Below are 12,532 nucleotides of genomic sequence, written 5' to 3' on the forward strand. Positions count from 1 at the left end.
CACATTCTACTTTTAATCTTTGTGCCTTTTCAATTCATCTTTTACTTGGGACTTTGGCAAATTTTCTTTGAAATTACAAATAAGCCATAATTGTCAGGGGCCCAATTTTCCCACCTTTGACACCGTTTGCACCGTACATTACGCCCCTGCCCTCTTATGGGAGGTTGACATCCCAACTCCAGCCCGCCCCGACACTCTGGGTGAAAATAAAGTGGGCAGACTCAGCTACTCGGGCGGTGGGATTGCGATGTTGAGAAATGGCCTGACTCCCGTTTCCCACCTCAGAGGAAAATCCATCCCAGGGAGTCCATTACCCACTTATAATGGTTTTAACTGCAATAATGCAACACAGGTTCTCTACAAAGTACTGGAGTTTCAGTCTCTATTCTCAATTAAATGGATTTCATCAAAAGAAACCTTGTTTCTAGCAATATTACCTCATAAGGGTCAAGCTTTGTTCAGTGAAAAAGATACTCAGGGTGAAATTGATCTGTGCCAGCAGCACCAATGAACTCATAGCGAATTGACAGCTAAGTTTTTACCATGCCAGTTTTTATTTTCTACTGATTTGCAAAATATTGCCAAGATTTTTAATTTCAAACCATGTAAAAGCGACATTAAGTCGAGCAAATACATCTCCAAAGAAAGTTTGAACTATTGTCATGTTGGGCGCAATGAAAACTCGGCTGCCGGTCCACTACAGTCTGTTTCACGCTGCTGGTATAGATCAAGTTCACCTCCACTTAGTTCTAAAACAGCATCAGGTGGGAGGATTCGGTATAGTTTTTTTTTAAAAGCCATACACTGAAGATGACTCTTCATCAGAATCACTGAACATGGTGACTAAAAACCAGTAATGAAATCATTGTGTGTATACAAGGATTAACATTTGAAACAAATTTCCCAGAGTATAAAAGAATAAAGTTGTTACTACCATCCATTTCTTCCCCCTCTCTTTTATTAACTACTTATCCTGCTGAATGGACTGTGATTGTATAGTTAATATGGTTGGATTAGACCACAGTACGAATGATGCATTCCATCCCATTGTCGCCTCCAGGTATTACAGTGCTACCATATTGCAGATGTCAGGAGTCCAAGATGACACATCAGCAATCTGGTTGGCAGCAGTGACAGCATTCACAAACTTCATTTTTACATTGGTTGGAGTTTGGCTGGTTGAGAAGGTAGGACGCAGAAAGCTCACCCTGGGCAGTCTCACAGGTCAGTAAACTTATTTTCTCAATCTACATATTCATAATTTCAAATGCGAAAAAAACTCTTGCTGTTTTCATTTCTAGAAAATATGCAATTCAGGGCAAGATGAGGCTACACTTCAAAAAGACTGATGTTTGCAATATCACCTCAGCAATTTCTGCTAGGGCTCAATGCTAAGCAAACAGCCTTATTTCTAGTGTTTTTCCCCCTAATTATGATGATGTGAGGACTCTGGGAGATCTAAATGGTTATGGTGTTTATTTTAATTAGATATCAAGTCATTGACAATTTGGCTTCGAAACAGTAATTGTGGATGTTCACTTCTCACTACGACTGCTGGTGGGATAGAGCAGATGGAATTTTACTCTATTCTGCAGATGCTAGTGACCCAAGAATCCACAGCGAATGAAGTGTTCTTCTAGTCCAGTCATGTTTCTGAGCTTCATAGTACAATAGATAAATAAAAATATTTTTTTTTACAATACTTGGTGATAATATATGATAACACCTTGATTCAAAGACTTTGCACCTCAGTGCTGCATATTGGTAGGGCAAAAATAATCATGATTGGTAACAACATAACTGATTATTTGGGCCAGTTAAAAAATGAATTAAATAGAAGCAGTGAGAAGTATTGATGAGCATCAAATAGCAGTCTTAAGACTAAGCATTCAAATTATTTATCTATTTTCTTAAATGGTATTGCACCCAACAACTACCTATTGCACATCTGGTGCTCAGCATGTGGCAATTCCAGCATCCAATCATTGTAATTAGTGACACAGGTTAATCTTCAATTCTTTTGGACAATAAATATTTGTAATGTTAGTAATAAAAACTGCAGGTGGTGGAAACCTGAAACAAAAATAGTAAAAGACATTTAAGAGGTCAGGCAAAATTCATGCAAAGAAAGTTTAATGATTAAGGTCTTTGAATCCACCCAGTAATTCCAATATTCTTTATTTGGAATTGTTAGTGTTGTGGTCTGGAGAGGACCAGCAACCTCTACCAACTATGAAAAATTATAAATCAGAGATGAGGTTACTTCCCCATGTGTTCTTTCCACCAGCTATTCTGGTTAATTTACGGCAATGCTTACAGGTTTCATGTGAAGATAGAAGTAGCACGTCTGTAGTTTTCTCAACTATTTGGACTTCAAGTTATTTGCATACCTAAATCGAGGAGCTAAATTTGTGATGTAGTCTTCAGCTTGAAGATTCTGTTGATGGTTTCTGTGATTTTCTTTTTTTTGCAGGAACAGCATTGAGCCTTGTGATTCTAGCAGTTGGATTTTTGTTATCAGCCCGAGCCTCACCACCTATAACTCTCCATCCCAGAGACCCTTCAGGCCATAATGGCACTTGTGTTCAATACAAGTGAGTGTTCTCTTTAATACATTCAAGAATGCAAATTTTCTTTACATTGTATACAGAACTCCATTTTGTCAGAATGCTACCACAGATATAGGCTTGCAAAATCATTCATTGGAAACAATAAAAAGTAGAGTTGACCTTTGACACTTCAAGAATACAGCAGATTTGTTAATTGACTCTGACATCAGTTTCATTCTGTGCGCTGTCACAAACATGCTTCTTGGATGGAATGATAGAATTTGACTAAAATGAGCTGAGGCCAAGGACATGTTAAGACTGGAATAGCAGTCATGCTAAAGGACACTGCTGGTGTTCAAAAGTTTTTAGAATCTACCATAATTTATCGCTAATCTCACTATCTAACTTCTACTGCAAAGTGAACCTGGCATCACAGAGTAGCAAAACAGTTACAAGAAATTCTGGAAATACTCAGCAGGCCTGTCAGCATCTGTGTGGAGAGAAACTGAGTTAAAGGACTGGATTTAACCATTGTGGTTGAAGGTTCCACAGAAAGCGGGTGGAGGGGGCCTGCAAACCCACTTCGGCAGCCTGTGGTAGCCAGTTTGTCAGCAGTAGCCAATTAATTGTCTGCTGCTAGGAGCTTATGGCTAATGGAGGGCTGGCAGCTCAACAGTGGTAAGTGGTGGCCAGTCCAAAGGTTGCAATGGATGGACGGCATCCTCACAACCAGGTAGGTAGGGGTCTGAGGGCACCAGGTTCAGTCAGGAAGGCCCTGGCAATGTGTGGGGTGGGGAATGGGTTGGCAGGGGCAGGTGGGGCCATTGCCACAGGGGCAATTGCAAATTCCGATAACACTTGAGAAGCTCAACACCATCCAGGACAAAGCAGCCCAGTTGATTAACGCCCCATCCACCGATTTAATCAGTCCTTTCCTTCAACATGGGTGCCAGTGGCAGCAATGTATATCATCTACAAGATGCACTGCAGAAACTTGCCAAGCCTCCTTCAACAGTACATTTTGAAATCTGTGACCTCTACCACCTGGAACAAGGACACCAGATGCATGGGAACACCACCACTTGAAAATTCCCATCCAAGTCGCACACCAGCCTGACTTTGGAACTATAGTGCCATTTCTTCACTGTCACTGGGTCACTATCCTGGAATCCCTTCCTAACAGTACTATGAGTGTACAGCATGTGGAATGCTGTGGTTCAAGAGTGTGGTTCGCCATCACCTTCTCGAGGTCAATTAGCGATGGGCAGTAAATGCTGGCCTTGTCAGCCATGCTCACATGCCAAGAACAAACAAAACGAAATATAGAGTTGCTTATGTAGCAGGACAAAGACAAATGCAGTAGGAAGGACAGTGGGAATAGGTAGCACACTCTGCAGCCAAGAACGTGAATCCCAAAGGGTGTATTGCCTGCCCGGTGCCAGGGTAAGGAATATCTCGTGGGGGCTGGAGAGAAACCTGGAAAGGGAGGGAGCAAGTCTAGTTGTCATGGTCCATATTAGAACAAACACAACATGGGTAGGAACAGGGAGGAGGCACTGCTGAAAGCACATCAGGCTCTTAATTAAAAAACACAGGAATTTGAGCAGAATAATTTCTGAATTACTGCCTGAGCCACATGCAAATTGGCATAGCAACCGACAGATTTGGATAATCAACACATGGCCAAAGGGCTAGTTTGAGGAAAAGGGGTTCCTTTTCATTAGACACTGGCACCAGTTCTGGGACAGGAAGGAGCTGTACCGATTGTATGGGCTCCACCTGAACCTGGATGGAACCTATCTCCTAGCGGAAAGGGTAAAGGGGGAGGCGGCAAAGGCATTAAACTAGAAAGAGGAAGGAACAGGTCTACAATAACACAAGCATCCTAAACAGGGCAGGAGAACATAGGAAAGAATAAAGTAGAGTTATTGAATGAATCACAGAATTGTGACAGCGCAGAAGGAGGCCATTTGACCCATTGTGTCTTCACCAGCTCTCCAAATGAGCATTATGACTTGGTGCTATTCTCCTGCCTTTTCCCTGTACCCTTGCATATTGTTTCTATTCAAATAATCATCCAATGCCCTCTTGAATGCCTCAATTGAATCTGCCTCCATCACACTTCCAGGCAGTGCATTCCAGACTCAAACTATTTGCTGAATGAAAAATTTTTTTCTCTCATCACATTTGCTTCTTTTGCAAATCACTTTAAATCTGTGCCCTCTCGTTCTCGATTCTTTTACGAGCAGGAACAGTTTTTCGCTGTCTACTCTATCCAGCCCCCTCATGATTTTGAACACCTCTATCAAATCTCCTCTTAGCCTTCTCCTCTCCAAGGAGAACAGTCTGAACCTCTCCAATCTATCTTCATAACTGAAGTTTCTCATCCCTGGAACCATTCTTATAAACCTCTTCTGCACTTTCTCCAATACATTCACATCCTTCCTATAGTGTTGTGCCCAGAACTATACACAATATTCCAGCTGAGATCTAGCTAGTGTCTTCTATAAGATCAGCATAACCTCCTTGCTCTTGTACACTATGCCACTATTGATAAAGCCCAGAATATTGTATGCTTTATTAACTGCTCTCTCCACCTGTCCTGCCACCTACAGTGATCTATGCACATATACACCCAAAATACATCATCTCACACTTCTCCACATTGAACTTCATCTGCCACCTATCTGCCCACTCCACCAACTTGTCTACATCCTTTTGAAGCTCTACACTGTCCTCCTCACAGTTTACAATGTTTCCAAGTTTTGTATCATCTGCAAACTTTGAAATTGTCCCCTGCACACCAAGATCTAGATCATTAATATACAGTAAAGTCCTGCCGTTTGCGGGGGTTACGTTCCCGCAAAATCTCGCAAACTGCGAAATCGCGAACGGGAACATGCTTTTGAATAGGACTCAATTAGATAGGCTCCAGTCATGCGAGGGCAGCATTGGTTTGGGCAGTATTGTGGTGCAGTACCTGTATACAACATATGGGGGAGCCTCTGAGCAATACGTCAGTGAGATTTCAAATTGAATCGGGTATTAGCTTTGATGAAAGATCTTTTGGTAAATTATATGTTTAGTTGGAGGGAAAACAGAAGACCCAAAGGATTTGAGTATTATTTCATCACAGTGCTGTCATCATAAATAACAATTAGTATTTTGCCTGGACATATATTAAAAAAAATACTCCAACCCACTATCCCCATCTGTGCACTACTACCCTGGTTTCTACTGTCTACTGGCTCGATGTAGAAGCCAGGTGACTTCGCTCCCTTCCTGACTGATGGGCTGCCTCAGACTCTTCTAGGCACTCGCAGCCTCTTGTTAATGTGGCCCAACCACCAATTTGGTTTGAGCTTTTTGCTGATGCTATATGTGCACCGGCCAAAGGGAGGCCCTCCAGCCCTGACAGATCGGCAGCCCCTCTGGTCGAGGTGGGAACTACCCGTTTGTGATGCTGAAAGAGAGAGTGCCTCAACATAAAGAAACCACGGTTAATCGAACATTGCTCACACAATGGGCGAAGCGGTGTACAGAGTACAAAGCGTGGGTAAGTGAAAACATGAACCAGGAAGGTGCGAATCACAGGACTTAACTGTACATCAGGAAAACAAGGATTCCAATACCGACCCCTGGAGAACTCCACTACAATCCTTCCTCCAGCCCGATAAATATCCCTCTGTTTCCTATTACTCAGCCAACTTTGTATCCATGTTGCTACTGTCCCTTTTATTCCATGAGCTATAACTTTACTCACAAGTTTGTTGTCTGGCACTGTATCGATTGCCTTTTGAAAGTCCATGTACACCACATCAACAGCATTACCCTCATCTACCCTTTCTGTTACCTCTTCAAAAAAACTCTCAAGTTAGTTGAACATGATTTCCCCTTTAGAAATCCATGCTGGCTCTTCCTAATCAACCCACATTTTTCCATGTGACCACTAATTTTGTCCCAAATAATTGTTTCTAGAATCTTGCCCACCATTGAAGTTAAACTGTCTGGTCTGTAATTGCTGGTCTTATCCTTACAACCTTTTTTGAACAAGGGTGTAATGTTTGCAATTCTCCATTCCACTGGCACCTCCCCTGAGTCTAGGGAAGATTGAAAGATTGTGGCCAATCTTCCACCCTTACTTCAATATCCTTGGATGCACCTCATCCTTTCCCATTGCCTTGTCAACCTTGAGCACCCAAAGCTTATCCAACACTTACTCCTCATCCATTTTGAATCCTTCTAGTGACGGAGTTTTCTCCTCTGTCACCATGACCTCAGCAGCATCTGCTTCCTTGTTAAAGACAGGTGCAAAGTATTTGTTTAACACCACAGCCATGCCCCTTGCCTCCAGGTGTAAGTCCCCTTTTTGGTCCCTAATCGGTCCTACTCCTCCTTTTACCACCCCCTTACTATTTATGTGCTGTTAGAAGACTTTGGGATTCCCCTTTATGGTCTCATAATCCGTCTTTGCTGCTCTTACTTGCTTCTTCACCTCCCCTCTGAACCTTTTGTATTCCACTTGGTTCTCAGTTGTAATTTCTACCTGACACCTGTCATAAGCATGCTTTGTCTTCTTTATCTTAATTTCTATCTCCTTTTTCATCTAGGGAGTTCTGGATTTGTTTGCCCTACCTTTTCCCTTTTGAGGGAATATACCTTGACTGTGCCCCAACCATTTTTTTCTTTGAAGGTAGCCCATTGTTCAGCTACAGTTTTTCCCGTCAACCTTTGGTTCCAGTCTATCCAGCCTAGCTCCGTTCTTGCCTTATTGAAGTCGGCTCTCCCCCAGTTAATTATTCTTGCTCCAGATTGGGAGTCTAAAAAGATGGCTAAACATAAAATGAGAGGAAATCCTACTGAAAATTAGTTAAAATGTCTGTTCAACAATGCACACAATGTTCATAATAAAACAGGAAGGCTAGAAGCAATCGTGTTGGGAGGAACCAGACATGATAGTGATTCCTAAGACATGGCTACAGAAAAATCAAGACTGTGAATTAAACCCTGCAGAGTATAACATTTAGAAAAGATAAAGGGGAGAAAACGGGGAGTTGGAGTAGCTGTACTTATTCAGGATTTCTATTACAGCAATAGAAAAAATGGGACACAGCTATCAGCAAGACCAAAATAGAATCCATATGGAAAGAGACAAAAGATAAGAAAAGATCCACTACACCCACAGATGGGGCTGACAGTGCAGGTAATAGTGGAAGGCAGGTACGGGAAGAAATATGCAGACAAGTTAGGGAATTGAATTTTAAAAATTGAATAATAATCATGGGAAATTTCAACTACCTTGATATTAATTGTTCAGAAGAGGTAGGTAAAGGGGATAAAGAAATTGAGATCCTACAATGTGTACAGGACTTCTTTCTAGCCCAACATGGAAAGATTCACTATTGGATCTAGTAATGGGGAACGAACCAGAGCAGATAAGAGAAGTATAAGTTGGGGAGCATATGAATAAGGAGCAATGAATGAGTAGGCCACTCGGCCCCTCGAGCCTGCTCCGCCATTCAATAAGATCATGACTGATCTGATTGTAACCTCAGCTTCACATTCCCACCTATCCCCAATAACCTTTCACCCTTTGCTTATCAAGAATCTATATAGCTCTGCCTTAAAATATTCAAAGACTCTGTTTCTACTGCCTTTTGAGGAAGAGTGTTCCAAAGACACTCAACCCTCTGAGGAAAGATTTCACCTTATCCCTAATAGGTGACTCCTTATTTTTAATCACTGGCCCCTAGTTCTAGATTCTCCCAGAAGAAGAAACATCCCTTTCACATCCATACTGTCAAGACTCCTCAGGACCTTATATGTTTCAATCAAATCACATCTTACTCTTCTAAACTCTAGCAGATACAAGCCTAGCCTATCCAACCTTTCCTCATGAGATGATCCACCCATTCCAGCTATCAGTCCTGTAAACCTTCTCTGAACTGCTTCCAACTCATTTATATCCTTCCTTAAATAAGGAGACCAATACTCCAGATGTGGCCTCACCAATGCCCTGTATAACTGAAGCATAACTTTTTGTATTCAATTCCGCTCACAATAGACAATAACATTCTATTAACTTTCCTAATTACTTGCTGTACTTGTATACTAACCTTTACAATTCATGCACTAGGACACTCAAATTCCTCGAAGTGGAGGAGATTCATATTCAACTTGGCCTTAAAATTTGACTCAGTCGTCCTTGTAAAGATACTCTCAATATTTGCGCCATTGGTGCAGCAATTTTCTTTGCTTCCATTTCATTTTTGCCAGAAACTGAGAATGCAATGCAGGCAAGGTTGAAACTTTCATGTCATTGATTGAACTGTTTGGAAAAGTTTCTGCATATTGTCTTCCTGATTCTCTGCTTCTAATTCATCGAACATGTCATTTAGCTGTTTCTCTTTATCTGCTTACAGTTTTAATTGAATTTCTGTCTTTAAACCTTTAACAATCCACATCCATTTTCCTCTTTGCCTCCCTCTTGGCCTCTAACAGGGAAAAAGTCTCATCAGATATCCAACCTTTCCGTCTCAAGGGCTGCACAAATCCCACCATTTCTTTTGCTACACCCAGGAGAACAAGTTTTGTGATTTGCCAAAGCTCTCTCCTGTTTTCTCATCAGCCTATTAAGTTACTGGTCAGTGGTAACTCCGAGGAAGTTGATGGTGGGGGAATTCAATGATTGTAATGCCTTTGAATGTCATGGGGAGATGGTTAGATACTCTCTTGTTGGAGATGCTCAAATGTCTGACACTTGTGTGGTGCAAATGTAACTTGCCACTTATCAGCCCAAGCCTAACTGTTGTCCAGGTCTTGCTGCATATGGACATGGGCTGCTTCAGTGTCTGAGGAGTTGCAAATGGTGCTGAACATTGTGCAATCATCGGCAAACATCCCCGCTTCTGACCGTATGATGGAACAAGTGTCATTAATGTAACAGCTGAAGATAGTTGGGTCAATGACACCACCTTGAGGATTTCCTGCAGCGATATCCTGGGGACGACATTCTGTGCCCTTGCTACCCTCAGTGCTTTTCCGTGTGGTGTTCAATATAGAGGAGCACTGATTCATTAGTTGATGGAAGATGGTAGGTGGTAATCAGCAGGTGGTTTCCTTGCCAGTGTTTGACCTGATGCCATGAGATGTCATGGGATCCAGAGTCCAGGACTCTCAGGCCACAGTCTCCCAATTGTATACACTGCTCCGACACCTCTGGTGGGTCTGTCCTGTTAGTGTGACAGAACTTAACCAGGAATGGTGATGGAGGTCTGGGACCTTGGCTGTAAGGTACAATTCTGAGAGTATGACCATGTTAAGCTGTTGCTTGACCCATCTGTAGGACAGCTCTCCCAATCTTGGCTCAATTCTGCAGATGTTTGTGAGGGTTACTTTGCAGGGTTGACTGGGCTGGGTGTGCTGTTTTCATTTCCGGTGCCTAGATCAATGCTGAGTGGTCTGTCTGGTTTTATTCCTTTTCAACTTTATTTTTTTATAACCATTTAATACAATTGAATGGCTTTCTAGGCCATTTCAGAGGGCAATTATAAGTCAACCACAATGCTCTTGGTCTGGAGTCATAGGTAGCCCAGATCGGGTATGATTAAAAGATTTTGACGTCTTTTCTTAAAGGACATTTGTGAACCGGATGGATTTTTATAATCCAATAGCTTCACAATCATTAATAATGAACCTAGCATTTTATTCCAAATTAATTGATTTTAAGTTCCTCCAATTGTTATTGTGGGGTTTGAGCACATGCCTCCAGCATATTAGTCCAAACCTCTGGATTACTGATCTCGTAACATTATCACTATGTTACAATTTCTGTAAATGTAAATTGTTGTGGTGCATGTTTAACTTGATACAAATCAAAATTTTAATGGTTTTCATTTCTTAATTTCAGATCTTGTAACAATTGTATGTTGGACCCAAACTGTGGCTTCTGTTTTAAAATGGAAAGTCCCAATGTTACTGAGTCATCCTGTGTTCCTGTGAGCAACAAGTCTGAGGCAGTAGCTGCCTGGGGCAGGTATGAAACTCCAAGCAGTGTATTTTCAATGTATATACTCAGTATTTGCCGAGCACAATAGAAATTAGATTGCCTACTTGATACAAACAGAGAAAAAGAGAAAAGATGGGTTTAAACAACCTTTTAAGGAACATTTTTGACTAATGGTCTAATCTTGAAATGTTAACCTGCATTTTCAAGGGGGGGGGGTAGATTCTGTTAATCTGTACTCGGCTGTAGTGCTGGCTTCACACTTAGAATATAGTCTAGCTCAATAGTTTCTCTAGATCATATGTGCTTAAATCTTCAATACACATAATTAGATTGCAGTCTAATTTTATAGCTTCTCCAGACCCCAGAGGGTGATTTTCATTTGGGCAGAGCAGAGAGAGGAACATTAAGTGGGAAGGAATGCAATGGAGCCCCACCCGATTTTTGCATCATTAAAAGTAAATAGGGAAGAAATTGTGCAGGCATGTGAACCTCCTGAATCAGTTTTCTTCTATAGCCCAGCCAGATATTATAGATGAAAACTTACCCAGCTTATGTTTATGCATCTTTATTTGCACACTCATCGTATAGTCATCCATTCTTGTCCCAGTAGAGCCCAGGATTTTTGGCCTGGTTAGTTCATTTACACCTGAAGCTGAACAAGCTTAATATTTTTACAACTCTGGTGGGCCTGATGGTCGAGCCCCTCTGTTGGGCTTGATGGTTAGATGATATATGGAAAAATATATACTTTTAAAAGAATGGACAAATCAACTGGTTGATTTATCTAATTCATACTTGAGGAATCCTCACACTTGAGGATCACAACCAACAATTAATTAGTTAGATCTTTAAAACAATCCAGTTGCTTCTTTGGGCTTTTTTTTTCTGTTCCCAAATTCTCAAATGATCAGTTTTATGGAAGTCAAATTCACAACTTGCTATGATTGAATTAAATTTTTGGCTTCTGGGATGCTAGTTCAGCACCAAAGGCATGAGGCTGTTATACTATGCAATGCTTCGTTTCAAGTTCACCAGAGGCTCAAGCTCAGAAAATCAAGGCCATTATTTGTATCCTATGCGAGCGGATCCTAGCAGCTCAAATGATTTGACAATTGGTAGCTGAATAGATGGTGGAATGCTCTTCACTGTCCCATCATTTGGATGGTAGGAATTTGAGGTTCTTAATCCTTTCAGGGTTCACTATGTTTGACATTATTGGTTTTGATGGCTGGATTTGGAGCTCCAACCCTTCTATTTACTACAATGACATGGCTCCTATAGTGTATGAAGGATACGTAAAGATGTAACCGAGCACACTGCTGAATGTAAAATCTCCCATGAACCAGCACAACTGGACAGTGCTTTAGAACATAGAATATTTTTTTAAAATTTGCATTAAAAATATTCCTTGATGTATTTAAATATGGTAACCTGGTGCAGTTTTACTAATACAGCTGAAAATGGAATTATCACAAAAAATAAGCATTTTTAATTGGTGTCCAGTCTATGAAAATAATTTATACAAAATTATTTGCGAGCTATATTGGTACAGTGGTCAATTTCCTATTAACTTTTTTAAATCAATGATCTTTAAAGGTGCCAATTAGTGCCTTTGCACAAAAGAAAGATTAAATTTTAAGATTGGTACAATTAGCAGAAACTTGCCATGGTTATTAATTGGATCTGAGAGTGTGATCAGTTTTGTGGGCAGGGCACTTCTTATGCCATGTTTTTTAAAGCAGTGAAGAAGATTATGAAAATTTAATTTGCATGGATTAACTTGTGTTTCAAATTCTGCAGCCTTTGGGCAAATTGTTCTGGAACATCGCTGAATGGAAACTCAACCACTATATATTCTTGTGTTCCTTTCAAACCTTAAAACGTCATTTGAAATAACTGAAAAGAGAGTTTATTGTAGTTTTTATAATTTTGTAAATTAATTGAAAATACTTGTGGAAAAATATTGCTCACTTTT

The 12,532-nt window shown here is 40.8% G+C and overlaps 1 protein-coding gene across 2 annotated transcripts in view; it reads left to right on the plus strand.

Moving 5' to 3' along the window:
* Positions 1–12,532, plus strand: part of LOC144687406 (proton myo-inositol cotransporter-like) — a 169,919-nt gene that overhangs the window by 133,643 nt on the left and 23,744 nt on the right. For both annotated transcript variants that reach the window (XM_078553515.1, XM_078553516.1), the window contains exons 5-7: positions 1,061–1,224; positions 2,474–2,594; positions 10,459–10,584. In XM_078553515.1, coding sequence (XP_078409641.1) covers positions 1,061–1,224; positions 2,474–2,594; positions 10,459–10,584 — 411 coding nt within the window. The remainder of the gene's footprint in view (positions 1–1,060; positions 1,225–2,473; positions 2,595–10,458; positions 10,585–12,532) is intronic.

The sequence above is a fragment of the Cetorhinus maximus genome, chromosome 12, assembly GCF_964194155.1.
Source record: "Cetorhinus maximus chromosome 12, sCetMax3.hap1.1, whole genome shotgun sequence".
NCBI classification, from domain to species: Eukaryota; Metazoa; Chordata; class Chondrichthyes; order Lamniformes; family Cetorhinidae; genus Cetorhinus; species Cetorhinus maximus.